The 26007-nt window shown below is 43.0% G+C and overlaps 1 protein-coding gene and 1 pseudogene across 1 annotated transcript; one reads left to right on the top strand and one right to left on the bottom strand.

Moving 5' to 3' along the window:
* Positions 1-475: 475 nt before the first annotated feature.
* MLYCD (malonyl-CoA decarboxylase) lies at positions 476-25537 on the top strand. Its single transcript, XM_060788029.2, has 5 exons — positions 476-1039; positions 16931-17043; positions 17226-17382; positions 18048-18197; positions 24216-25537. Exons 1-5 carry the CDS (start codon positions 530-532, stop codon positions 24747-24749), a joined length of 1464 nt encoding a protein of 487 aa, XP_060644012.2. The 5' UTR covers positions 476-529; the 3' UTR covers positions 24750-25537.
* On the bottom strand, positions 2976-3084 carry LOC137097583 (5S ribosomal RNA; annotated as a pseudogene).
* Positions 25538-26007: the final 470 nt, after the last annotated feature.

The following is a 26007-nucleotide window of genomic DNA, read 5'->3' as shown; positions in this document are numbered from 1 at the left end:
TGTTGCCAAATTTGGTCTGATTTCGTTCATTGGTTCTTTTGTTTTTAAGGTACTCATTATGCACAGAGCATAATGAGTACTATCATAATGATTACTATCATATTTTAAGACTCCCAGTACAGTTGTGAGAAGTGGGCGGGGCTGTGGGCGGGGCTAACTGGCCGAACCAGGATCATATTAACCAAGTCCTTTCAGCCACTCTCAGCTTGTTGGGAGATGCTTGGACGAGAGCGCCAAGAGTTTCCGCCACACCCAAAACGGAGAACTAGCAGGACCCTGCTCCTTCTCTATTCCCATTGGGCAGGGCTTGATATTGTCGGTTAAGTGACCAATGAGCTTGTGTTTTTTCCGCCACACTCAAGATGGAGGACGAGTAGGGTCCCGCCCACTCTGTTCCTATTGGGCAGGGTTTGACATTGCCGGTTAACGTGGACCAATGAGCTTCTCTGTTTGGTTTTTTTTTTTTACCCTTTCAAAGGAGAGAGTGAAGAGAAAGAGACAGAGAGAGAGAGACACGGGAGCCTTTAGCATGCGCGGCTTGGGCTCTCTCTCGAGGGTAGCGCAGCAGCAGCAGCTCTTCCGCTTCTTTGCGCGAGGCTCTTCCGGCCGGCTGCGGCCTAGCTCCGTCGCCGTGGCAACCGAGGCCTCCGACTGCGGCCTAGCCGGGATGGACGAGGCCTTTCGCCGCGCCGTGGAGGGGCAGGGCACGGAGTTCATGCGCAGCTACGGCGCCCTGCAGGCCGGGGAAGCGCGGGCCGAGTTGCTGGGCCGCCTGGCCAGGGATTTCGGCGTGGAGCACGGGCGTGTGGCCGAGGCCTGCGCGGAGGTGGCACGGCTCCAGGCCGGGGCGGAGAAGGCCGGGCCCGGGGCGCTCCTCCAGGCCGAGGGCCGCCTCCGCCGCCTCCTCGCGCCGCGCTACCAGGGCCTCTTCCTCCTTCTTGGCCGACACGGGGAGGGCGGGCTCCGCTTCCTGCTCACGCTGCGCCGGGACCTGCTCGCCGCCCTCGCCGCCGCCAACGCCCCCGCCCCGCACCTCCGGGTGAGCCAGCCCCACTCAGGGGTTCTCCCAGGGCTGGGCCAGCTTCGGCCCAACCTCCAGGTGTTTTGGACTTCAACTCCCACCACTCCTGACAGCCTACCGACTCTCAGGAATGGTAGGTTGAGAAGCACTGACCTATAGCTATAGATTCAGGCCTGGTCCAACTTGGGCCCTCTTCCAGGGACCATACCATCATCCCCAAACCTTTCAGGAACATTCTAATCAGAAAAGACACTTTGAACAGGAATGCCATTATCATTCTCCACATCTACAGAAACATCATCATTAGGTACATGAACCTCATTGTCATTCCCAACATCCAGAATGCCCTGATCATTAGGCACAATCACAGGCTGAACTCCAACACAAATAATAAAATAATTATTATTTATATCCCTCTTTATCTCCCCAAAGGGGACTCATAGCGGCTTGACAAAAAATCAGCATACAAATAAATTATTATTACTACTACTACTACTTACTTACTTAGGCAATCCCTCGTTGGACGAGTAAGATGGTCTTCCATGATGGGTTTCTTTGTTGGTCCGCATGTGGCTGTGGAGCCCTCTTCTTGCTCTGCATCTTCTTCCGCAGTGAGGGCATTGGTTTCCAGGTGGAAGGCGGTCTCGGTCGGGGTTGGCTTGACGCGCCTTCCTCCTGGCACGTTTCTCCCTTTCACCCTCCACTCGTGCCTCCTCGAATTCTGCAGCACTGCTGGTCACAGCTGACATCCAGCTGGAGCGCTCAAGGGCCAGGGCTTCCCAGTTCTCAGTGTCTACGCCAGAGATTTTAAGGTTGGCTTTGACCCCCTCTTTAAATCTCTTTTCCTGTCCACCAACATTCCGTTTTCCATTCTGAAGTTCAGAGTAGAGCAACTGCTTTGGGAAACGGTGGTCAGGCATCTACTACTACTACTACTATACATTATACTACTACTACTATACATTATATTTATTTATATTCCACTTCATCTTCCCAAAGCGGCTTCACATAAATGCATTCGCATACAATTTAAAATATTGTTATTATATATTATTCTACTAGACAGTTCTGGCCCAGCTTACCTGTCCGAATGTGTTGCCCCCTATGAACCATCACAGAGTTTAAGATCATGTGGGGAGGCCCTGCTCTCGGTCCCACTGTCTTCGCAAGCACGGTTGGTGGGGACTAGAGACAGGGCCTTCTCAGTAGTGGCCCCTCAGTGGTGCAACTCCCTAGAGATAACAGGACAGCCCCCTCCCTCTCAGTGTTAAGAAAGAGAGTCAAAACCTGGCTCTGGGAGCAGGCGTTTGAAAAATAGAGCAGTGAAAGAATATTAGTATGGATAGATTCAGGCCTGGGCCAACTTGGGCCCTCCAGGTGTTTTGGTCTCCAACTCCATCATTCCTGACAGCCGGTAGGCTGTCAGGAATGATGGGAGTTGGAGTCCAAAACACCTGGAGGGCCCAAGTTGGCCCAGGCCTGAATCTATAGCTATAGGCCAGTGCTTCTCAAGCTTCCTAATACAGGCTGTCGGGAATCATCATCATCATCATTTAATTACTTATTAATTGCCCTCCATCCAAGATGCTCTAGGCGATTTACAAGCTAAAATTGTAAAGGATAAAAATACATACATACAGATATTGATAAAATTAACATAGATCAAAAGCTCCAGTAAAAAGGCAGGTCTTAAGTGCTCGGGTAAAGGGCCCTAACTCACACATGGCTCTCATATAGGGCGGCAGAAATAGAAAAAGCCCTGCGTCTCGTCCTTTCCAAGTGCACTTCTCTAGGCCCCGGTATATGGAGTAAGTTACATTGGGATGGTCGTTGCGACCTCCGATGATGGGAGAAGGAGAGGCGGTCCCTAAGGTACGATGGACCCTGGCCGTAAAGAATTTTAAAGGTCAGAACTAGCATCTTATATAGACCATGGTAATCGGTTGGAAGCCAATGCCTACAGCACCCGGTATTCCCAGGCGGTCTCCCATCCAAGCGCTAATCAGGCCCGACCCTGCTTAGCTTCCGAGATCGGGCATGTTCAGGGTGGTATGGCCGTAGGAAGCCAATGCAAATGCCGCAACACTGGTGTTATATGGCATTTCATGGGCGTTCTTGTGTAGTCTGGCTGTCCCATTCTGAACAATACGGAGCTTTCGGGTCGTAGACATCGGAAGGCCAACATACAGGGCGTTGCAATAGTCCAGCCTAGACGTGACCGTGGCATGGATGACTGTTGCCAGAGCCTCATCAGATAGGTAGGATGCCAATTGCCTCGCTTGTCGTAGATGGAAAGAGGTCTGTTTGCTGGTAGCAGCGACCTGAGCTTCCATTGTCAGCTGCAAATCCAAAATGACACCCAAGCTCTTAACGATAGGTGAAGGAGATAGGGCAGCACCATCGAAGTTGGGTAGCAAATGGGTCAGACCAATCGAGCAGCTGTGCCAGAGAATCTCAGTCTTCGCCGGGTTCACCTTCAGTCTACTATCACGTAGCCAGTTCGACAGAGCCTCCAGACATAAGGTGAAATTGTCTGGTATTGACGTTGCTCCAGGCTCCAAACACAGAAGGATAGCACTCTAGGCCGAAACTCCGAACCAAACTAGCAAGGGGTCTAACAATGATGTTGAAGAGAAGAGGGGAGAGAATTGCACCTTGGGGTACCCCACATAGAAGGGGAGATCTTTCAGAGACTTGATACATATACTCCACGCATTGGCTCCGGTTTCGGAGAAATGAGTCGAACCAATTGAGGGCCTGACTGATGATGGGAGTTGGAGTCCAAAACACCTGGAGGGTCCAAGTTGGCCCAGGCCTGAATCTATAGCTATAGGCCAGTGCTTTTCAACCTTCCTAATACAGTTCATGGTGACTCCCAACCATAAAATCATTTTCGTTGCTACATCACAACTGTAACTTTGCTACGGTTATGAATCTACATAAATAAAAATGTAATGTTCGTTTGTGGGATTAACAGAACTCAAAAACCACTGGACGAATTGACACGAAATTTGGATGCAATACACCTAACAGTCCAACAAGTGTCCATCACCCATAAACACACGCACACACACAAAACCCCAGCGGAACATACTTAAAACCTCCCAAAATACACCATATATACATATACTTGAGAGGCCCCTCCCCCTTCTGGCACCAACAGCTGCTCTGGCCAGAGCAAAGACAGAAGGGAGCAGAAGACACTTCCATCTTGTCTTTACTAATAATATAATATAGTATATTGTATATACATATAACATTTATAATATTATAATGTAATACAATATACTAGTAATAATAATTCAATATTATAATTATAATTATATATTTACATTACATGTAATATTACTAATAATATTACAATATAATGGTAGAGTGCAATATAGTAATATATACTGATATTGTACTTTGCTAATAATATAATATATTGTATGAAAATATATATTGTAAGCCACTCTGAGTCTCCTTCGGGGTGAGAAGGGTGGCATATAAATGCCGTAAATAAATACACACACATACACTTGCACACATTCATACACAAACACGTATACATATGCACAAATACACACAAATATACACGTATACATATACATACATGCATATATACATATACACATGCACATACACGTGCACACATACATATATCCACATACATCCATATATACACACAAATATGCATATAGAGAAGCACACACATATACACAATATACATGTACACATATAAACACACAAATACACAAATATATACACACACATATATCCACACACAAAATACAGACTGGGCCACAGCAACGTGTGGTTAGTCTATATAAATAAAAATGTAATGTTCGTTTGTGGGATTAACATAACTCAAAAACCACTGGATGAATTGACACCAAATTTGGGCAGCATACACCTAACAACCCAATGTATGTCCTTCACTCAAAAAATTGATTTTGTCTTTTGGGAGTTGTAGTTGCTGAGATTTATAGTTCACGTACAATCAAAAGCATGATAGAATGGAACCAACCAGGGCATACAGGACTCCCATAACCAACAGAAAACACTACAAGAGTTTGGTATACATTGAGTTTGGGAGTTGTAGTTCACCTACATTCAGAGACTACCATGGACTCAAACAATGATGGATCTGGACCAAACTTGGCACAAATATTCCATATACCCAAATATGAACACAGATGGAGTATGGGGGAAATAGACCTTGACATTTAGGAGTTGAAGTTGCTGGGATTTATAGTTCACCTACAATCAAAGAGCATTCTGAACCCCACCAATGACAGAATTGGGGGAACTTCCCACACAGAACCCCCATGATCAACAGAAAATACTTAAGGCCATCCAGCCCAACTCCCTTCACCAGGGCGATAATCAAAGCCCTCCTGACAAAGAGCCATCCAGCCAGAGATATAGATAAATATGATTCACACACACACAAAGTATCATAGATTTGGAAGAACAATGATATGTTGCATGTTCCAGAGTAGGCAAACCAGACACTCTCCACATCAACACCGACAAAGAAACAGCAAGAAATACTGTTTACCCACAAACATAAAGAAATTACATATATTAGAAACCAACACTTTCCAATTACTTTATTTTCCAGATCACTAGACTGGGCCACAGCAACGCATGGCAGGGGATGGCTAGTCTTAATGTAAATATCTGATATGCAGAATGTATTTTCATTCCCTGGACCAAACTGGGCACAAACACCTGATACACTCACAGATGTACTCTGGTGGGGTTGGGGGGGGGGGGAGTTGATTTTGTCACTTGGGAGTTGTAGTTAATGAGATTTGTAGTTCACCAACAAAGAGCATTCTGAATCCCACCAATAATAATAATAATAATAACAATAACAACAACAACAACTTTATTTATACCCCGCCACCATCTCCCCAAAGGGACTCGAGGCGACTAACACGAGGACAAGCCTGTCAAATACAAATACAACAATATATCAATAAACAAGCAAGCAAATAAAACAATATAAATAATACAATTGAACATATAAGCAATAATACACAAAAGATTTAAAAACATTATGGCAGGGCCAGATGTAGATTAAAATTTAAAAACCCTGGGCGTATACAGAGTAGGCATGGGATTTAAAAAGTGATATGGGGTGATCAATCCAACAGATAGATTCCAACAATGGAATTGAACCAAACTTGTCACACAAAACTCCCATGACCAACAGAAAATACTGGATGTGTTTGGTGGCATTGACCTTGAGTTTTGGTGTGAGTTCATCTACATCCAGAGAACACTGTGGACTCAAACAATGATGAATCTGGACCAAATATATTGGCACAAATACTCTATGTGAACACTGGTGGAGTTTGGGGAAAATAGACTTTGACACTTGGGGGGTTGTAGTTGATTGTTCACCTGCAATCAAAGAGCATTCTGAACTCCACCAACAAATTGGGCCAAATTTCCCACACAGAACCCTCATGACTTGAAGGGACTCGCTCGCGTGAGCTTCCCTCCACACTCTCCCTCACCCCGCACTAGGTTGTCATATGCCCAGCACACCTGCTCACCCCTCCCTCACTTGAAGTTTCATAGACAATCCTCCCCTTGGCAGAGAGGCTGGCCAATCACAGCAGAGAAGGGCTTTTGGTGGGAGGATTCATCATCTGTTTCCAAAAAGGAGGAGAAGGACAGGCTGAGAGATCTCCGACCTTCTCTGCCAAAGGGGTTCCTAAGACCATCAGAAATAGATATTTTCTGCTGGTCTTTTGTGACCCCTCTGAAACCACCTCATGACCCCCCAGGGCTCCTGACCTCCAGCTTGAGAAACACTCCTATACGCTGTTAGGAGTGGTGTGAGTTGTAGTCCCAAACATCTGGTTGGTCCAAGTTGGCCCATGCCTGATCTCTAGAGTTCCTAGGCCTGGGTTTTGCTTCGGCCTGAGGGAGTTTGGCATCTTCAAAGGTATGAGGCTTTGCCCATACCTGGTTTAGCCTTAGCCTAATGAATCTTAGGGCCCTATCCTCACAGCCATAGAACCCAGAATATCAAGTCAGAGAATACCACAAGATGTGCTTTGAACTGAGGCCCTTTCCACATAGCTGTATAAAATCTCACATTATCTGCTTTGAACTGGAATTTTAGAGTATATGCCTTTTAGTTCTTGAAGCTATGGTTTAGTTACAAGCCCAATGGATTTCTGCCTGATGGACTTTGAAGACCTTGAAGTGTTCATGCCATGCATTGCTTGAAACCCTGGGCCCATGGTGTACTTTCAGCCTGATAGGCCTTTGGGCCTATGTCTTAGTTCTTGAAGCTATGATTCAGTTTCAACCTGGTGGACTTTAGAGCCCTTGGAGCTTCTGCCCAATGGATTGTAGAGTCCTTGACTTAGTTTCAGTCTAATAGGCCTTCTAGGTCTTGGGACTATGGTTTACTTTCTGCCTGATGAACCTTAAGAGACCCTACAGCTGTTATTTCTTTTCAGCCTGGTAGACTTTATAATCTTTTGAGGCTATGATATGGTCTCATGGACTTTATAATCCATTGGACGTATGTCTTAGTTCTTGAAGCTATGGTTTAGTTTCAAACCTGATGGACTGTCGAGCCATTGAAGCTTCTTCCCAATAGGTTTCAAAGTTCCTGGGCCTGTGATTGAGTTTTGGCCTGGAGGGACTGTTGAGTCCTTGAATTTTCAGTTTAGGCTCCTTGTACACAGCTAAATAATATACACAGTGAACTGGATTATATGGCAGTGTGGACTCAGAAAATCCAATTTAAAGCAGATATTGTGGATTATCTGCCTTGATACTTTCGGTTGTATGGCTGTGTGGAAGGGCCCTTAGTGGATTTTAGTGTTATTTGCAGATATGATTCAGTTTCAGCCTGATGGACCTTTGAGCTTTAAGAGATCTGATTTAGTTTCACCCTAATAGACTTTATATGATTTAGCTTTAGCTTGATGAACCATAAGTCATTGACGCTATTGTTTAGCTTCATGATTTCTCTGCCAAAAAGTGCTAGTGCCTCACTAAACAGTTAAAGTAATATCTAACTGCATTAATTCCAAAGTGTAAATGGATTAAGCTCAAAAGTTGTCATAAGTCAAGAGATGACCCATAGACACACAGCAAGACTACAACTTCAGTGGTTTTTTGGTATTAAGTCCAATCCTTGATGCTTTATGTAAAAAATTGCTTCCTTCTGCGCGAGTTTAACACACTTCTAGTTCATTATATGGAGCTAATGCCAAATTCCAGTGCTAAAGAGATGCAAGAGTAGGTTTGTAATACCCTTTGTTCTTGGAGGCCAACACTTTTCCAGTGTGAAATCTCATCTCCCCAGTGGAAGCTATTTGGATTTAAATCAATATACTTTCCTAGCTTGTGCCCTTCTATTCTTCTGTTAGTAGTGTGATATATATATTGCCATGCCAAGGGAAATGGTTACTTCCTTGGTTTTACACTTACACAAGTGCTCTTAAGAAAAGTTTCCAACTTCATGTGTAAAACATGGTTTGGGGATTGGCATTTAGTTGACAGGTTTGTTGAACTGGAAATGTAGATGATATAATTCAGAGGACAAACCTTTAGTCTCTGATTCTTATTTCTCCCAACATTTGTGGTTAGTTGCAGGGGTGCAAGTTGGAAAAAGTGAGGGCAAAACAGCTCCTGTAGTAAGAGGAGAGCAGCTTCTCAAATAGTGGCATGCAGCATGCGATATTCCTTTGAACAACTGGCAGAAACCCTTAGTAGGTCAAAAGTTATGGGTTATTGCCAAGAATCTGTTTTCAGTAGTGTCAGAGCAGCACATGATCTTGATGTCCTTCAGAGACTATACCACTACTATGAATATATGGGTCTTTACCAAGATACTGTTATTACACAGTGTATTGGTAAGGTCAAATATATGGAAATCCTTGGGCGCTTTGGGTTCTCTGTCCATCCCTTTATGTCAATTTACAAATACAGAAAATAGAATACTTTTCCTGGGCTTGTCTTGGTTTGATCTACTCGGCCATATAATCTAGTTTCAGAATCCAGATTATCTGCTTTGGTGAGTCTTTATATGAGTCTACAGTGCCATATAACCCAATTCAGAGCAGAGGATCTGGATTGAGAAACTATATTATTATTATTATTATTATTATTATTATTAATCAAGTTTCTGAATCCAGATTATCTGCTTTGAACTGGATTATATGAGTCTACAGTGCCAGGGCAGCAGAAAACAAGCTTGCTCCCTCCTCTCTGTGACTTCCTCTCACATATTTATACATGGCTATCATATCTCCTCTCAGCCTTCTCTTCTTCAGGCTGAACATGTCCAGCTCTTTAAGCCACTCCTCATAGGGCATGTTCTTCAGACCCTTGATCATTTTAGTTGGCCTCCTCTGGACACATTCCAGCTTGTCAACATCTCTCTTGAATTGTGGTGCCCAGAATTGGATACAATATTCCAGGTGTGGTCTAACCAAGGCGGAATAGAGGGGTAGCATTACTTCCCTAGATCTAGACACTATGCTCCTACTGATGCAGGCTAAAATCCCATTGGCTTTTTTTTGCCACCACATCACATTGTTGGCTCATGTTTATCTTGTTGTCCACGAGGACTCCAAGATCTTTTTCACACATACTGTTCTCGAGCCAGGCGTCCCCCATTCTTTATCTTTGCATTTCGTTTTTCCTGCCTAAGTGGAATATCTTGCATTTGTCACTGTTGAACTTTATTTTGTTAGTTTTTGGCCCATCTCTCTAATCTGTCAAGATCGTTTTAAATTCTGCTCCTGTCCTCTGGAGTATTGACTATCTCTCCCAATTTGGTGTCATCTGCAAACTTGATAATCATGCCTTCTAACCCTTCATCTAAGTCAGGCATCCTCAAACTTCAGCCCTCCAGCTGTTTGGGCCTCCAACTCCCAGAAGCCCTTGCCAGCTTGTTCAATGGCCAGGAATTCTGGGAGTTGGAGGCCCAAACAGCTGGAGGGCCACAGTTTGAGGATGCCTGATCTAAGTCATATGTGACATTGGAGACTTTTTATCTGCCATCTTACTGATCAGAGGTTTGGCAATTGCAGAGGCATTACTCACCTCTCTTAGCCTCCAAGAAATATGCAATGTGGCCATCAAGATGAAAAAGTCTGTCCACCGCTGTGTTTAAGGGTTAAAACATCCCATGGCTTTACTGAGCTGCCAGAAGAACACGTTTATCCCTTTGAAGGTCTTGCTTTTGAATCTCATGTGAATCTTGAGATATCCTGCTATGCTTCATGTACACACAAGTGCACTGTTTTTTCCCTAAGGTCAGGATAGGATAGTAAATGAGTGTAAAAGAGCTAGGACTGTTGCTTCATCCCATTCTGCCAATTTCACTGTTTGGTTCTGAGCCTAATACACTGGTACGGAAACTCTTCATATGAGGCTGTGAATTGCAGTAGCTTCTACTACCTTGCTGCATTTATTTACCATTTTCTCTAATGGTGCTACTTCGAAAGAATGCATCACTGAGCATATTGCAGTCATAAATAAGATTGTTTCCCCATCAAGGTGCAAGGGCTGTTGGGCTATGACTGAACTGTATGTTTGCAGACATGATTTGTGGCCTTCATTTTGCTGGCCTCACCAGCTTGACTGAGGCCGAGGTCATTCAAGCTCTATTCATGAGGGCCAAATCATCCTCTGTAGCAATTGAGCTAACCTATTCCTATAGCTCTGAGCATCTCTACTGAAAAACCGAATGCTGCATTATGCAAAGAGTGAATAGCAAGTTTTACATTTTCAGAGGAAACACATCCCTCAAAATATGGACAGATTCAAGGTTAGCATTCCAAGGTTAAACAGTCTCCAGGATCAAGAGCAATGGCCCAAAGAAAATGTCTAGGCTCCATTGTAACTAGTTGCTAAGAAACAGTAAATGTCTTCCTGCTGTATTTGTGGGAGATGATAGATCCTTCTGACCTAGGAGCAGCGCTTCTATTCAGGCATGCCTGCCCTCAAAAGTTCAGCTGTAGATGTTATAGTAAAAAGAATTTCCCTGGGAGTAGATTAATGTGCTTTGGTTGCATGGAGGACAATCTATTTTTAAGTGCCGCAGACATTTTTTAAACTTTTCTTCCAAGACATGATGTGTCCCAGGGCTCCTTTTAAAGTCTTATCATCTATGAAGCTGTAAAGTCTTCTCTGGTCAAAACAGCAGCAAACTCTGTAGACAGGCACAAAGATAGTACTTAAAAATAGGCTTAATGCCAGGAAGCAGCCACTGGGTTTTATGATTTATTCAAGCCATGTAGAAATCCTGGTTTTATCTATATAAATAAAAATGTAATGTTCTTTTGTGGGATTAACATAACTCAAAAACCACTGGACCAGTTGATACCAATTTTGGACACAAGACACCTAACAACCCAATGTATGTCCTTCACTCAAAAAAAATGATTTTGTCATTTGGGAGTTGTAGTTACTGAGATTTATAGTACACCTACAATCAAAGAGCATTCTGAACTCTACCAATGATGGAATTAAACCAATCTTGGGACACAGAACTCCCATCACCAACAGAAAACACTAGAAGGGTTTGGTGGGCCTTGAGTTTGGGAGTTGTAGTTCACCTCCATCCAGAGAGCACTGTGAACTCAAAACAATGATGGATCTGAACCAAACTTGGCATGAATATTCCATATGCCCAAATATGAACACAGATGGAGTTTGGGGGAAATAGACTTTGACATTTAGGAGTTATAGTTACTGGGATTTATAGTTTGGGCCAAACTTCCCACACAGAACCCCCATGACCAACAGAAAATACTTAAGGCCATCCAGTCCAACTCCCTTCACCAGGGCAAGAAAATGTAATCAAAGCCCTCCTGACAAAGAGCCATCCAGCCATAGATACAGATAGATACATATGATTCACACACAGAGAGATATAATATGATAGATTTGAACGGGACCCCAAGAAGGACAATTATATGATGCATGTTTCAGAGTAGGCAAACCAGACAATCTCCACATCAACACTGACATAGAAACAACAAGAAATACTGTTTACCCATAAGCATAAAGGAATTACATATATTGGAAACCATTACTTTATTTTCCAGATCACCAGACCACACGGCAACGCGTGGCAGGGATGGCTAGTATTTAAATAAAAGAACAAGTGTGGTATAGTAGTTTGAATGTTAAGGCTCTGTTAAATCAGGATTGAAATCTCTTCTAGCCATGGAAACCCACTTAATAGACTTGGGCAAGTCACACTCTCTCAGCTTAAATGGAGGGCAGTGGCAAGCCTCTGAAGAGTCATTATGAGACAGAATGGAAGTCAATTAAGTAAGTGATAACTTGTCAAGGCAAGATGTTACTGGTTTATATAATCTAATAAGGAAGATTACTTAGAAAGTTGAGAATTTGAAGTTCTGATTATCAGAAACACTAATATAATTTTCCACACATCCAGAAGATACATAGTATGCATTCACAGATATCTGTTAAGTTTTTCTTGGGAATATAAGACTTTGTTTTTTCCTCCTGAATCCATCATTAGTTCTCAGTTGGGCCTCTGTTGGCATAGTTTGGAGAATCTCTTGGGCAATGTATGCAAACTTCTTGGAAGGGTAGGGTTCTGGGACACAGAGGACCTGTTCTTTGGCCAAGCATTGGTTAGATTGAATGCCTCTTAGCAAAGAGTTCCAATTGGCCCATCATTGACTTGTACTTCCTAGCTTTATTCTTCCCTTGTTGTCTCATCATCTCAAGCCTAAATTGCTTACTGTTTGTTGTTTATTTTTGTTTATGTGATTTTTATTAATTGTTTTGTATTGATTGTTTTTGTTATTGCCTTTGTTTACTGACGTACTGTGGGCTTGGCCTCATGTAAGCCGCACTGAGTCCCTTGGGGAGATGGTAGCGGGGTATAAATAAAGATGATGATAATAATAATAATAATAATAATAATAATAATAATAATAGAAGAGCTTTGCTTTGGTCTAATGCTGTCTTCCTGTGCTTTGTGATAGGAAATAGTCATATCTTTCAATGGAAAGGCTACTTAAATTTGTCCTGAACCCGGGTTGCTAGAAAAAGTATTTAATAGACTGTTAGCATCACATGATTCTCAGTGAAGAATACGAATTGGCCACAGCCATAAGATAATGTTGGAAGAAATTTTAAGTCTTTGGGAAATTCAAGGCTTCCCCTCCCCCAGCCTTTCTTATTAAGTGAAGCTTATATTTTCTGTCTGGGTGTCTGTCTGGCCGTCCGGCCTTTTCTTGATGCCAAGGACAAGAATACCATTTCTAGGTTCTTGTGGATTTTTTCGGGCTATAGAGCCATGTTCTAGAGGCCTCTAGAACATGGCTCTATAGCCCGAAAAAATCCACAAGAACCTAGTGATTCCAGCCATGAAAGCCTTCGACAATACCATTTCTGTTTGTATTAGATGTCTAGGCTTATTACAGATCTTGTTGTTAGCAAATTTAGAAATTGGATTGGTTTTTGTGCCATCATAACTTAAGTCTGTGAGCACCTTGTTTGGTTCCAGTTGCTCTTGATATAGAGAAGGGAATGCACCAAACATGATTTTTTATAACTTTCCTAGTTCTGAAATGGTTGCACAATTAATGGAGAAGTTAATAATAATAATAAAAAATTATTTATACCCCGCCACCATCTCCTCCAGGGACTTGGAGCGGCTTACATGAGGCCAAGCCCAACAACACATCAAAAACAACAAGCAGTAATAAAATGACAAGCAATAAATAAAATAAACAATACAATTAATATAACTCACAAGTAGACAATAAACACAAGAATTTAAAAACCTATGGCTGGGCCAAATGTAATAGTTAAAACTTTAAAAATAAATGCTGGACATGAACAGAGGATGTCTCTATTTGGAGGGTTTTAAATCAAAAGTAAAGAGCAACCCAACGGGTAATTAAAGTGCTTCTCAGAGTATTTGCAGGGGATTGTTTCCTTTATTCAAGGAAGCCACACTGGAACAGCCACGTTTCCAGGCTCCTCCTAAAGACTGCCAATGTGGGGGCTTGTCTGATATCCTTGGGGAGTGAGTTCCAGAGTCCAGGGGCTACCATGGAGAAGGCCCACTTCCTCGTCCCCACCAATCATGCCTGCAAGGGAGGTGGGAGTGAGAGCAGGGCCTCCCCAGATGAATGGAGAGATCATGTGGTTTCGTACACAGAAATGCGGTCATGCAGGTAGGCGGGTCCCAAACCGTTCAGGGCTTTGTAGGTCAGAACCTGTACCTTGAATTGGGATCAGAAAATGAACAGCAGCCAATGGAGCCCCTTAAACAGGGGGGTTGACCGCTCCCTGTAAGTCACCCCAGAAAGTAACCTGGCTGCTCCCTGCTGGACCAATTGAAATTTCCGAGCCGTCTTCAAGGGCAGCCCCATCTAGAGTGCATTACAGTAATCCAATCTGGAGGTGACTAAGGCGTGGACCACCCTGGCCAGGTTAACATATAAATTAAGTGGTGCTATCCTTCTTCGTGTAAACTAGAGTAGAAATTAAAATGTGAAAACCTGTATGATTCTGTGAACGAAGCTTTTAGAGCCAGCCAAAGTCCTGATTTCTGTTTCAATGAGAATTCCTCTTTTGTGGGAGAAAGAGCTAAAGCAATTAATGCCATGGGTGGATTACTGTAGAATGAGATGTCTGTGGTGTATATTATTCTTGGAGCCAATGTACTAATCTAGGAGCACAGTGTATTAAAGGATAACGTGTTGTTTTATGATTTAAAAGCTTTCATTTGGGACTTTTGGAAGTAATTACCTTGGCCGGGAGAACTCTCTCTGATGTATGCCTTTAAGTCCTTCAGTTTTCATTCTTGTATAAGAGCATTATAGCAGGCGCCTGTGCTTTGCTGAGATTGTTCTGAGATCACAGTTCATGAAAATGTTAATAATATGCTGCTCCTTTTCCAATAAAGAGGAGAGTGGAGGAGGATGTGCTGAGGAAGTTTACTTATATAGAGTTCTCATCCTCTGAACGCCCCTGGTTGAATGGTTGCTTTCTGCAACACAAAACCCTGCTAATACCTCTTTCTTTAAACTGAGATCATTGTCAGATGAAGATGGAAATGGTTTCCTTTTATCTTTTTCACGCTAATCAGTTTAAAAACACTTAGTCCAGCTATGTTTATATGGTTTCAGTGAATGTTAAGCATTTGATCTTTGTTGGCTAGTGAGGAGGAAGGAAATCTTAAAGTGTAAAATCATAAAGGAGTGTAAGCTCTTCTGTGTTCATTTCTGGCCCCAGGACATTGGTATATCTCCAGTATTTTGCATTTGCTGCTATAATTATACTCAGTTGAGTTTGTTTTAAGCTACGAGCGATATACAGCCCGGCAGTGCCAGAGAATTATACTTCAGGGGACACTTTGGAAAGCCACTAACCGGCTGCAGTAGAAAATGCTCCCAAGGTCAGTTACACTCTAGCCATAAATTGCATCAAATTCAAGTACTAAGACAAGCAGGAGAGATGCTTTTAAAAAAGCCCTTCCCTGAGAAGTTGAATTGCATTGACAGTAAACTCTTAGCAGCCGGTCTCCCTGTAGAGCAATGGTTCTGCATCTAACTTCAGCAAGAATGATAACTTGCGGCAGCTGTCACTTACTACCATTTTCATTGATGTCTCACTTCTTGTAAATGGAGTTATTAAACTTTTAATTTAGTTCACATCCTTTGCAAGAGTCGGGGGGGGGGGGGGGGGATTTATAGCACCAATTACAAAAATACCTGTCAAGGTCCTTCTTACATTATGTGATAACTTTTCATCCGCATGGGCAGAGCAGGGATATCAGTGGGACCTTTTCCTCCCTTTCCTGCCACCTTTGTGTGGCAATGGGGGCTGTAATTTTGCTTTATTCCACATTGGCTTTAAATGGCCCAGCAGATCACATTATAAGATGGTGGCTGCAAAGGGCTAGAAGACTCCCTGAGCACCATTTGAGGAATACTAGCGTAGTGATTGAACCATTCTTGCCTTTCCCTCCCCATTATGTTATGGCCATGATGTGAGGTTAAATTAGCCTTAGAGATGTTCTATTACATCAAATGATTTACCCAGTGCATCTACCATAATGGTTTGTGAGATATATATGTATGTATGTGTACATATAGGCCAAGATTCTATATTGTGTCAGCGTAATGTAAATATCTGCAGGGGGAATCATATTATGAAGTATTGAATACTGACACAGAATGGGTATTCACATACTATTCTCTGTGTTTTAGTGCTTTTCCACCTACATATTAGTCCCACATATGCATCCCTGCTTACACAGCCATCGACTCAGTAGGAGCATTGTGCCAAAAAGAAAATCACTGCACCCATAACACAATTTATACCTATGTGTATGTTACTAACAGGGCTAGCCAGAGAAGGTGAACACGAGGCTAACTCCAGCTGAAGGAAAGGGAAGTAGAATTTATATTGTATCTGCTATCTGCAATGAGTCAGGTTGCGATCAGAGTGAAGATCTCTTCATTGATGGCATTCCATTAAGGGAGCTTTCTTGTCACCAAAGCTCACATGCCTCCTGCCTGTTTGTATTCTAGGTACCAGACTCTTTATTTTCCAGGAGTTATGGGCTCTATATAATCTATAGCTGGAACAGATGCTAGGCAGTTTAAAAGTGTGCTTCCAATGTGGCCTGTTTTTGAATGATTAGGAAAATGTATAGAAATGCTTAAACTGAAAAAATAGGGCAGAGGTGGAAGATTTGTCTTTATAATTTATGTTGATTATCATAAAGGACTCAAGGTGAAATTTTGTACACACTTTCCCTGGGATTTTAAGGCCCAGTGAACATGGTGGGACTTATTGCTAGCCAAAGGCCCTCCTTGTTTTAATAGTGCTTGTTTATTCTGTTGCTGGTGAGATCTAGTTTCCCTCTTATTCTTTTTCTAGGAAATGAATGGCGTGCTAAAGAATATGCTGTTGGAATGGTTTTCCACGGGTTTCCTCAACTTGGAACGAGTTACTTGGCAGTCGCCTTGTGAGATACTTCAGAAGATTAGTGAGTAAGTGCCAGTCATTATTGAGATGTATGTCTTTGGTTCAAGCAGTTACGGGGTCACCTATGGTACATGTCCAGATTCACAATTACACTGCTCTCTTGATATGGGAAAGAGGGAACCTTAATATGAAAGACCAACCAAACATTGTGTTTAAATGTAAGTCTCCTTTGCCTTTTTTCTTCCAGCAGTGAAGCTGTCCATCCTGTGAGAAACTGGATGGACATGAAGCGGCGAGTTGGGTCTTACAGAAGGTGCTATTATTTTGTTCACTGTGCCATACCAGGAGAGCCATTGGTTGTGCTGCATGTTGCACTTACGGATGAGATTTCCAGCAGCATCCAGGTATAATTGATGTGTAGCTGCAGATGTAATTCTGGATTTTGTTTGTGGGTTAGTTGTCTCCTGAAACTGATAGTCAAAACCATAACCTGACCAACTTCTTGGGATCTGGCTTGGGCAAACTTACCAACTTTCATGTATCCAACTGGAGCCCCCGTGGCGCAGTGGGTTAAACCCTTGTGCTGGCATGACTAAAGACTGACAGGTCGTAGGTTCAAATCCGGGGAGAGTGCTGATGAGCTCCCTCTGTCAGCTCCAGCTCCCCATGCAGGGACATGAGAGAAGCCTCCCACAAGGGTGGGAAAACATCAAAACATTCGGGCATCCCCTGGGCAACATCCTTGCAGACGGCCAATTCTCTCACACCAGAACCTACTTGCAGTTTCTCAAGTCGCTCCTGACACACACAAAAAAGTGTCCATCCAAACTCTGATGGTTCTCTTTTGTTTTTGCGACCTCCAGTACTGCATCATCACCTATTTTGGAAACACCAACATACATTTAATATTATGTGTAGTATCTGGAAGGTTATAGCTCACTTGCAGATGAGCCAAAAAGCTAGCCATGTATGATGAATAAATCATTCAACACATAAGGTGGTGGTCCATGGTAGATACAGGTAGTTGGAGAATGTGAAGCTGGTTCTAATCCTGTTAATTCTCCTGTAGGCCATCGTGAAAGAGGCCCCTTCCCTAGAAGTGGAGGATATGAACAAAATTACCACAGCCATTTTCTATTCGATCAGTTCGACTCAACAGGGCCTGCAGGGCGTGGAGCTGGGGGCCCATCTTATCAAACGGGTTGTTACGGAACTGCAGGTATGGAGAAAGGTTAACCGTGGATGTCACTTCTTACTCATGTAAAGTGTTTAAGATGAGGCACAACACAGGCTTTGTACTTGAATCTAATTTTATATTGCCGTTAGTGTTCCTATCCTTGACATACAACTGTTAGGAAGCTGTCGTTACCAGCCAAGTTATTGTTCTGTCTTATTCAGTGTCACCTATACACTGTCTTATGTCAGGAGGAGTCCTCCCAATTCAATGAGAGATCAACAATTTGATTTGGGACTTTTTGTATGTAAAGTCTGTGCTTCCTTTTAAAAATATGGGCCTTTCTTTTCAAAGCATGCAGAAGGCCTGTGCTCAAGCTCCAGTACTATTCATTCACCAGAGATGTGCCAGTCTAAGGATATCCCTTTCTTTCAGTTGAACTGATTTCTCAACACATCAGCACTGATTTTCTTTTGTCCAGCAGTTCACTGCTTGTCAGCTGGGGACTTAACATCCTCTTCCTGCTCAAATACATTGCCTTGCACAATTAGATCCTTAGGTGATTTTATCTTTCATTCAAGTGAAGTGGTAAGAAAATGCCACGTTTATTTCCTAAGGAGGGAATTGATGGAGAGAAAGCACAATTCGTAGGCCTGCAAGTAAGGGCTAGTTGACTGCAAATGAGGCGATAAACCAAAAACATAACTAGAGCTTATTAGTGGGATATGATTTTACTGTTGAATGCGTTTGCAAGGAAAGAAGAATACCCCAAACCCTCTTAGGAAGCTTTTAGAAAGCCTTTGGTAAGAAATCCACCAAACATTTTTAGAAAGGAGGGCTCTTAGAAGAAGAGAAGCGAGTGACTTCCAAACCTTTTGTTGAGATCCTCCTGTTCAGAGACTACTTAGGACCAGCTCTTTTTTTAATAGAGTTACAAGCTGGGTAGATGCAGGGAATGCCGTGGATGTAGCGTACCTGGATTTCAGTAAGGCCTTCGACAAGGTCCCCCATGACCTTCTGGCAAGGAAAGTAGTCCAATGTGGGCTAGGCAAAACTACGGTGAGGTGGATCAGTCATTGGTTAAATGGACGAACCCAGAGGGAGCTCACCAATGCTTCCTCTTCATCCTGGAAAGAAGTGACAAGTGGAGTGCCGCAAGATTCCATTCTGGTCCTGGTCCTGTTCAGCATCTTTATTAATGACTTAGATGAAGGGCTAGAAGGCATGATCATCAAGTTTGCAGACAACACCAAATTGGGAGGGACAGCCAATAGTCCAGAGGACAGGAGCAGGATTCAAAACGATCTTGACAGATTAGAGAGATGGGCCAAAACTAACAAAATGAAGTTCAACAGTGACAAATGCAACATACTCCACTTTGGCAGGAAAAACGAAATGCAAAGATACAAAATGGGGAACGCCTGGCTCGAGAGCAGTACGTGTGAAAAAGATCTTGGCGTCCTCGTGGACAGCAAGTTAAACATGAGCCGAAAATGTGATGTGGTGGCAAAAAAAGCCAATGGGATTTTGGCCTTCATCAATAGGAGCATAGTGTCTAGATCTAAGGAAGTAATGCTACCCCCTTACTCCGCCTTGGTTTGACCACACCTGGAATATTGTGTCCAATTCTGGGCACTACAATTCAAGAGAGATATTGACAAGCTGGAATGTGTCCAGAGGAGGGTGACTAAAATGATCAAGGGTCTAGAGAACAAGCCCTATGAGGAGTGGCTTAAGGAGCTGGGCATGTTTAGCCTGAAGAAGGGAAGGCTGAGAGGAGATATGATAGCCATGTATAAATACGTAAGAGGAAGTCTTAGGGAGGAAGGAGCAAGCTTGTTTTCTGCTTCTCTGGAGACTAGGACACGGAACAATGACTTCAAACTACAAGAAAGGAGATTCCATCTGAACATGAGGAAGAACTTCCTGACTGTGAGAGCCGTTCAGCAGTGGAACTCTCTGCCCCGGAGTGTGGTGAAGGCTCCTTCTTTGGAAGCTTTTAAACAGAGGCTGGATGGCCATCTGTCAGGGGTGCTTTGAATGCAATATTCCTGCTTCTTGGCAGGGGGTTGGGCTGGATGGCCCACGAGGTCTCTTCCAACCCTATGATTCTATGATTCTAACTTACACAGAGAAACAGCCACAAGGTGACTTTCCCTTCATCTTACATATGCGACATTTCAAAAGCCCTTCTGCATGGCACTGTATTCAGTAGCATATCCTGAATTATTGTGTTCTGGGGCACAATCATTTCCTACCCAGGAGTCCTGTTGTGAAATCACTTATATCGCATTCATTTTGGTTGCGAAGGTCCCCTGCGACCTCTCCACCACATCAGCTATTGTGTGAATCCAGTTCCCTCTCAAAAACCACCTCAATTGTATGCTTTGTGGGTTTTTCCCTTCAGCACCAGTCCGATTAGAAATCCATTTTGTGAGCAAGGTGTGCCTTAGATTTAGTTTCGATCAGACACTTAAGAATGTGCCTTTATTAAAAGCGCAGCCTGCTCATTTAACTCCCAAACTAAATTACTTGGTACTGCTCCATTTGCGGTGGTTCGTTCCTATGGATATTAATGCGTTGTAATACATTTCTCATGGCTGAATCTCAAATACCCTTTGGGGAATAAACAATGTAGGGAAATAAGATATATCGTTAGTTGCTTTGTCCCCCCCCCCCCCCATCTATTTGATTAATTCCAAATCACTTCATTTCAAGCTTCTGTAACTTTTAATTTCCTAAGAAAAAGAATATGTTAAATTATGGATATGTCAGAAGGTAAAACAGGCGTGCTTCAAGCCTTTCACATAGAGAGTAGTTAGGTGGTGCAGGGGTTTGAGTGTTGAATTATGACGCTGGAGAACCAGAGTTCGACTCCCTGCTTGGCCATGAAATCTCACTGGACGTTGCCTTGAATGCCAGTTGTTTGAAAGGGGGGGGGGGGGGATATTGGCAGCACAGAGGTAGGCTTGCCAGTGAAAAAAGTCGATTTGGAGGGTTGTTCTGGCCAAGCTTCACTGCCAAACAGACACCAGACTGCAACCACGCTTTCTTTCTACTGCCAAATTAATAATAATACTTCTTACTGCCCACCTCTTCTTCTGGCTCAAGGCAAGGTACTACAATTAACCTCAATTAACCCACTTAATAAGAACTGAATTAAGGACAAGTCTTGCACCTTGGCCTTTCCCAGCTGCCTTTGCTTCTTCGGGAACTTGTGTCTGCATCTGACAAGCCCTATTCTCTTTGCTTATTCAGAAACATGATTGGATCCCTACAGCAAGGCCTGTCTTTGACAGCAGAAACATAACTCAAAAGTTTTAACACTGCGCAGCCTCAGATATGTTCCTTTTGGGAACATCTGCACTGTAGAATGAATGCAATTTCACTCCTCCCTCCCTCCAGGTAATAATAATAATAATAATAATAATAATAATAATAATAATAATAATTCTTTATTTATACCCCGCCACCATCTCCCCAAGGGACTCGGAGTGACTTACATGAGACCAAGCCTAACAACACATCAATAAAAACAACACGGAATAAGCAAAATAAACAATACAATTAATATAACTCACACATTGACAATATCACACAAAAGATTTGAAAACATATGGCCGGGCCAGATGTAATAGTTAAACTTTAAAAATAAATGCTGGACATGAAAAGAGGATGTATCTAGTAGGAGGGTTTTAAATGAAAAGTAAAAAGAAGCCCAACGGGTAATTAAAGTGCTCCAGGTGTTTTGGACTTCAACTCCCACCATTCCTCACAGCCTCAGACCCCTTCCTTTTCTTCTCCTTTTCCGCTTAAGTGGCTAAGGGGGGGGGGGGGGGAGGAAAGGGCCTGAGGCTGTTAGGAATGATGAGAGTTGGAGTCCAAAACACCTGGAGGGAGGGCCCAAGTTGGCCCAGGCCTGCTATAGAATCATGAGAGTTGTATATTTGTGACATTTTTAGCTTTCTCTGCCAAAGAGTGTTGGTGCCTCTCTAAACTACAACTCACACGAATCCATAGCATTGAGCCGCAGCAGAGAAAGTGATGTCAAACTGCATTCATTCTACAATGTAGATGTACTCCCAGTACCTGTGCTAAGTCAATTTGGGGAGACTGGAGGAAAGATTGCACCCAACAAGAAAATATCATCCTATTCACACAGATGTCAAATGTTGTTAATATAGAGCATAGAATTAGCTCTACAATAGAGATTGTATGAAATATTTCATCATTTTTGATGGAACCATGTGTGTATCCCCCAAATTAGTGCAAAATGTCTAAGATTTCCTAGTCATTGCAATTTAAAGGCCTTGGCAATCCTTCAAGGAGAGAAAAAAACCCTGCTTATTTCTCTTGTCTGCATTTGCCTTTGCTTAACTCAATGTGGCATTTCCGCATGTAAATGCCACCGTAGCCTCAGAAACCATATCTTGGCTGTCACTCTTCATAAAACCAGCTGCAAAGCACCACCTCTTAACAAGCCATGCTGTTAAATCACAATGCCCTGCACTGGGAGCATGTTGTCATTTTGGGAGGCCCTTGTGTGTGTGACAAGCAGACCACAAATCCTGATTCTCCTTCCTTTCCCAGACATCAGCAGAAATGAGCTAAAAACTTTGCAGCCTCTGACAAACGGAGCTCGTACAACACAATAAATTTTAATCCTCAACAACTCCATAAAATACTGCAGACTGATCTTTGTGAGGCGCAGGATGGGAGTAGCAAGGAAGCTTTATTTTGGGGAAGAGTTTTTCACTGACAGAGCCGTTGTGGGTTTGCTGTCTTCATCTGCAACAACTCAGGAAAACTTTGCAGCCTAGGCTTGTTTTGTGTCTGTTGTTTTTCTTGGTGAGTGAAAAATGGAGGTGGCATTCTTTTCTCTCTGCCCCCCCCCCCTTCTATTCCTTTGCCTTGGGTAACATAATGCAGCACTGTTTTCAGATGCATCACCGATAATAGAAAGGAATCTGCGGCCTTCTGCAGAAGCAGCCACAAAATAAAACCAGCATCTGCTTCTTAATGGTGTGTGAGCTTCTGACAAGGAAATAAACATTAACGGATCTCTACCAGCCGCCCTGGAAAGTAGCCCATCAATTTAGCAGGAGCATAAATGGCCATGCTTTACTGCCCCTATTTATTATTTTCTTCAGGAACTGGCCACATAAGATAAGCTTCTAAACTCAGCCATTCATCAGGTATGAGGTACTACAAAAACTGGGTCGTTTGGCCAATTTGTCTTGTCAGTTCCTAAAATAAAAAGGAGCACATGATTGCTTTTTTATTCTGTCCCCACATCTCTCCTCGCTCTCCTCCTTGATGTCCTCCGTCAACAGGTTTGGCTTTCATACAATATTCCAAGTTTGGCTCGCTGTTTTGGCTTGGTCAATAGAACGAGCACTTTTTATAAAAGTTCTGCAAGCCACATGTGTGGGAGGAGTCAGGCTTCCTTCCACAACACGAAGCTTGCCTTTTGAGGCCAAATGGCATGGCCTTTCTGCCCCTTAGTACCAAAATACTTGCTGTAATAAGAGATTTTGTTGTTTGGTTCTCCTGTTATCCTTGTATCACTTACCTCCATTTTTCCAACGGTAATTTCCTCTCCCCAAAGCCTTGGAGTTGTGTCTGTTATCTGAGAGAACATTCGATTATGGTTTTACGGTTCGGAAACTACCCTGCCGGGAGTTTAATTTACTACCTTAGCCTCCGAATCTCAAAAACTGAATATGTTGGGCAGGGGATATTTATTCCATTAGGCAAAAATGAGAAACAAGGGAGCCTAAGCCTAAATGTTTTCCTACCTAGGTAGGCATGTCTTTCAGATATGCTTTGAGATGTGGTTATGAAAGGGATATAACATTCATACCATGGTATGTATTGTCCTTTTCACTAGTGAAGGTAATCAGTTTCAAATGCCTTTGTCCTTTCTGGATTTCACAAAATATGTTCTGATGAATTTCCGTCACCTTTTTGCACCAGTTCTTTTGATTGTAGTCATTTATCTAGCTGAACACATAATGAGAAAGTGTGATCTTTTTCTCTTTTTTTTTTAATGGAAAAATGCAGATGGAGTTTCCCCAGATCAAAGTCTTTTCTACTCTGTCTCCCATCCCGGGCTTCACCAAGTGGCTCGTCAGCCTCCTTTCCCCACAGTCTAAGGAAAGCGTCCGAAGCAACCCTTTCACGGACTCCGAGTGTCGAGAAATCGCTGAGATTGCTGGGGACCCCATGGCTGAAACCCTAAAACGTCTGTTGATGAACAATGAGTGGGTGAGGTCTGAAAGACTGGTCCGGGCATTACAGGCTCCACTCCTGAGGCTGTGCGCCTGGTATTTGTATGGGGAGAAGCACCGTGGCTATGCGCTGAACCGCGTAGCAAACTTCCACCTTCAGAACGGCGCTGTGTTGTGGCGTCTGAACTGGATGGCGGACATGAGCCCCCGGGGCATCGCCGCCTCTTGTGGCATGATGGTCAACTATCGCTACTTTTTGGAGGACACAGCTAGAAACTCTGCCGCTTACATCGAATCGAAACACATCAAGGCCTCGGAACAAGTCCTCTCCTTGGTCTCTCAGTTCCAGCAGGATAGCAAACTTTGAACAAATGAGGAGGCTTTAAGGATATAACACCTGTTTCCTTGGGGTGCACGTACTTATCCTATTCTTATTTGTGGCCGCTCTTGTTGCCTTGGCATTCCTTGTCAAGAACAAGAGAGATCGTAATTCTCAACAAACAACAGCTAGGCAGATTCTCCTTTGTGGAAATGGCCAGCCAGCAGTGAACCGCACGTGCCATACCTGGCCTTGCTCAGTGAATCGATAGTCTTGTTTAATCTTCATCTTCAAAAGAGGCGTCCAACACCTGCGCGCTCCGACGCATTACAGGGAGAAGGAGATCAATACCAGAGTCACTAGATGAAAGGGACAGGCGAGGGAAAGCTTTTTGTCTGAATGTACAAACAAAGCCACATCCTCAGCACTTCTCAATAAGGTGTTTGTTTTACGCCCCCTCCCCCTTCCCCTTTCTGTTTTTGTGCTGCATTCTTTGATCAGGCCATCCACTTTAGTGCAAAATGCCACCGCCGAGTTATTTCTTTGCTGGAGCGCTGAAACACCTTTGTGAGTGTGTGCGCTTGTGTACTTTGGCTCCATCTCAAGTGCTCTCCAGATGGCAGATGTGGAGAATGAAGTGCCTGCAGCTTTACAGTAGCTGAGCTTTTATGATTTCACAAGTGAAACCGGCAGTTCGGAAACTCAAGAGGAAAGAACTGATTGCGGAAATCTTCATCATGTTTACAATTTGAAAAACATACATGACAATATATTTAAACTTGAAGCTTAATTTTATTTTGAAAAATGTACATTAAAATATCTGGGTTGCAGCCATACCTGTATGACGTTTTGTTTGTATGTGGTGCTGTTCGCTGTCAGTTAAATCTCAGATTGTGTTTCCAGCAGAGAAAGTTGATGCAGCTGTATGAATTTCCCTGATCCCGCAGATCGTACATAAAAGGAGACCCTGTGTAGTCTGTGTTTCAGAACATGTCTCTGCAAGATTCAGAAGTAATGAAAAAAGGGGGAGGGTGAAGGCAGGTAGCGAGTGATTTTCCTTACCTTGTTAAAGCTACTTTGCAAATTATTTATTTATTTCATAATAAAAGCATTGTATAAATTTGTATAAAACTGATAAAAACAGAAGGAGCACAAGCGGCTAAATATCTTTTGACCAAAAACGGGCAACAGCAACTACATTGTCTGTAGCCTTCAACAACTCTTCTTGTGTACATGAGGTAGGACATTTCAGACAAGCATATAAATGCAGAGTTGTCTGTTCTGCTCCTCAGTCATTGAATGCTAT

This window comes from Anolis sagrei, chromosome 8, assembly GCF_037176765.1.
Source record: "Anolis sagrei isolate rAnoSag1 chromosome 8, rAnoSag1.mat, whole genome shotgun sequence".
NCBI classification, from domain to species: domain Eukaryota; kingdom Metazoa; phylum Chordata; class Lepidosauria; order Squamata; family Dactyloidae; genus Anolis; species Anolis sagrei.
This window is presented reverse-complemented; position numbering and strand designations above follow the sequence as displayed.

Excerpts from the sequence above, each read along its gene's own strand:
- MLYCD (XM_060788029.2), top strand. The coding sequence starts at position 530 with ATGCGCGGCTTGGGCTCTCTCTCGAGGGTAGCGCAGCAGCAGCAGCTC. Across the intron at positions 17,044-17,225 it reads ATACTTCAGAAGATTAGTGA|CAGTGAAGCTGTCCATCCTG; the intron begins GTAAGTGCCAGT and ends TTTTTCTTCCAG. Across the intron at positions 18,198-24,215 it reads GGGTTGTTACGGAACTGCAG|ATGGAGTTTCCCCAGATCAA; the intron begins GTATGGAGAAAG and ends GGAAAAATGCAG.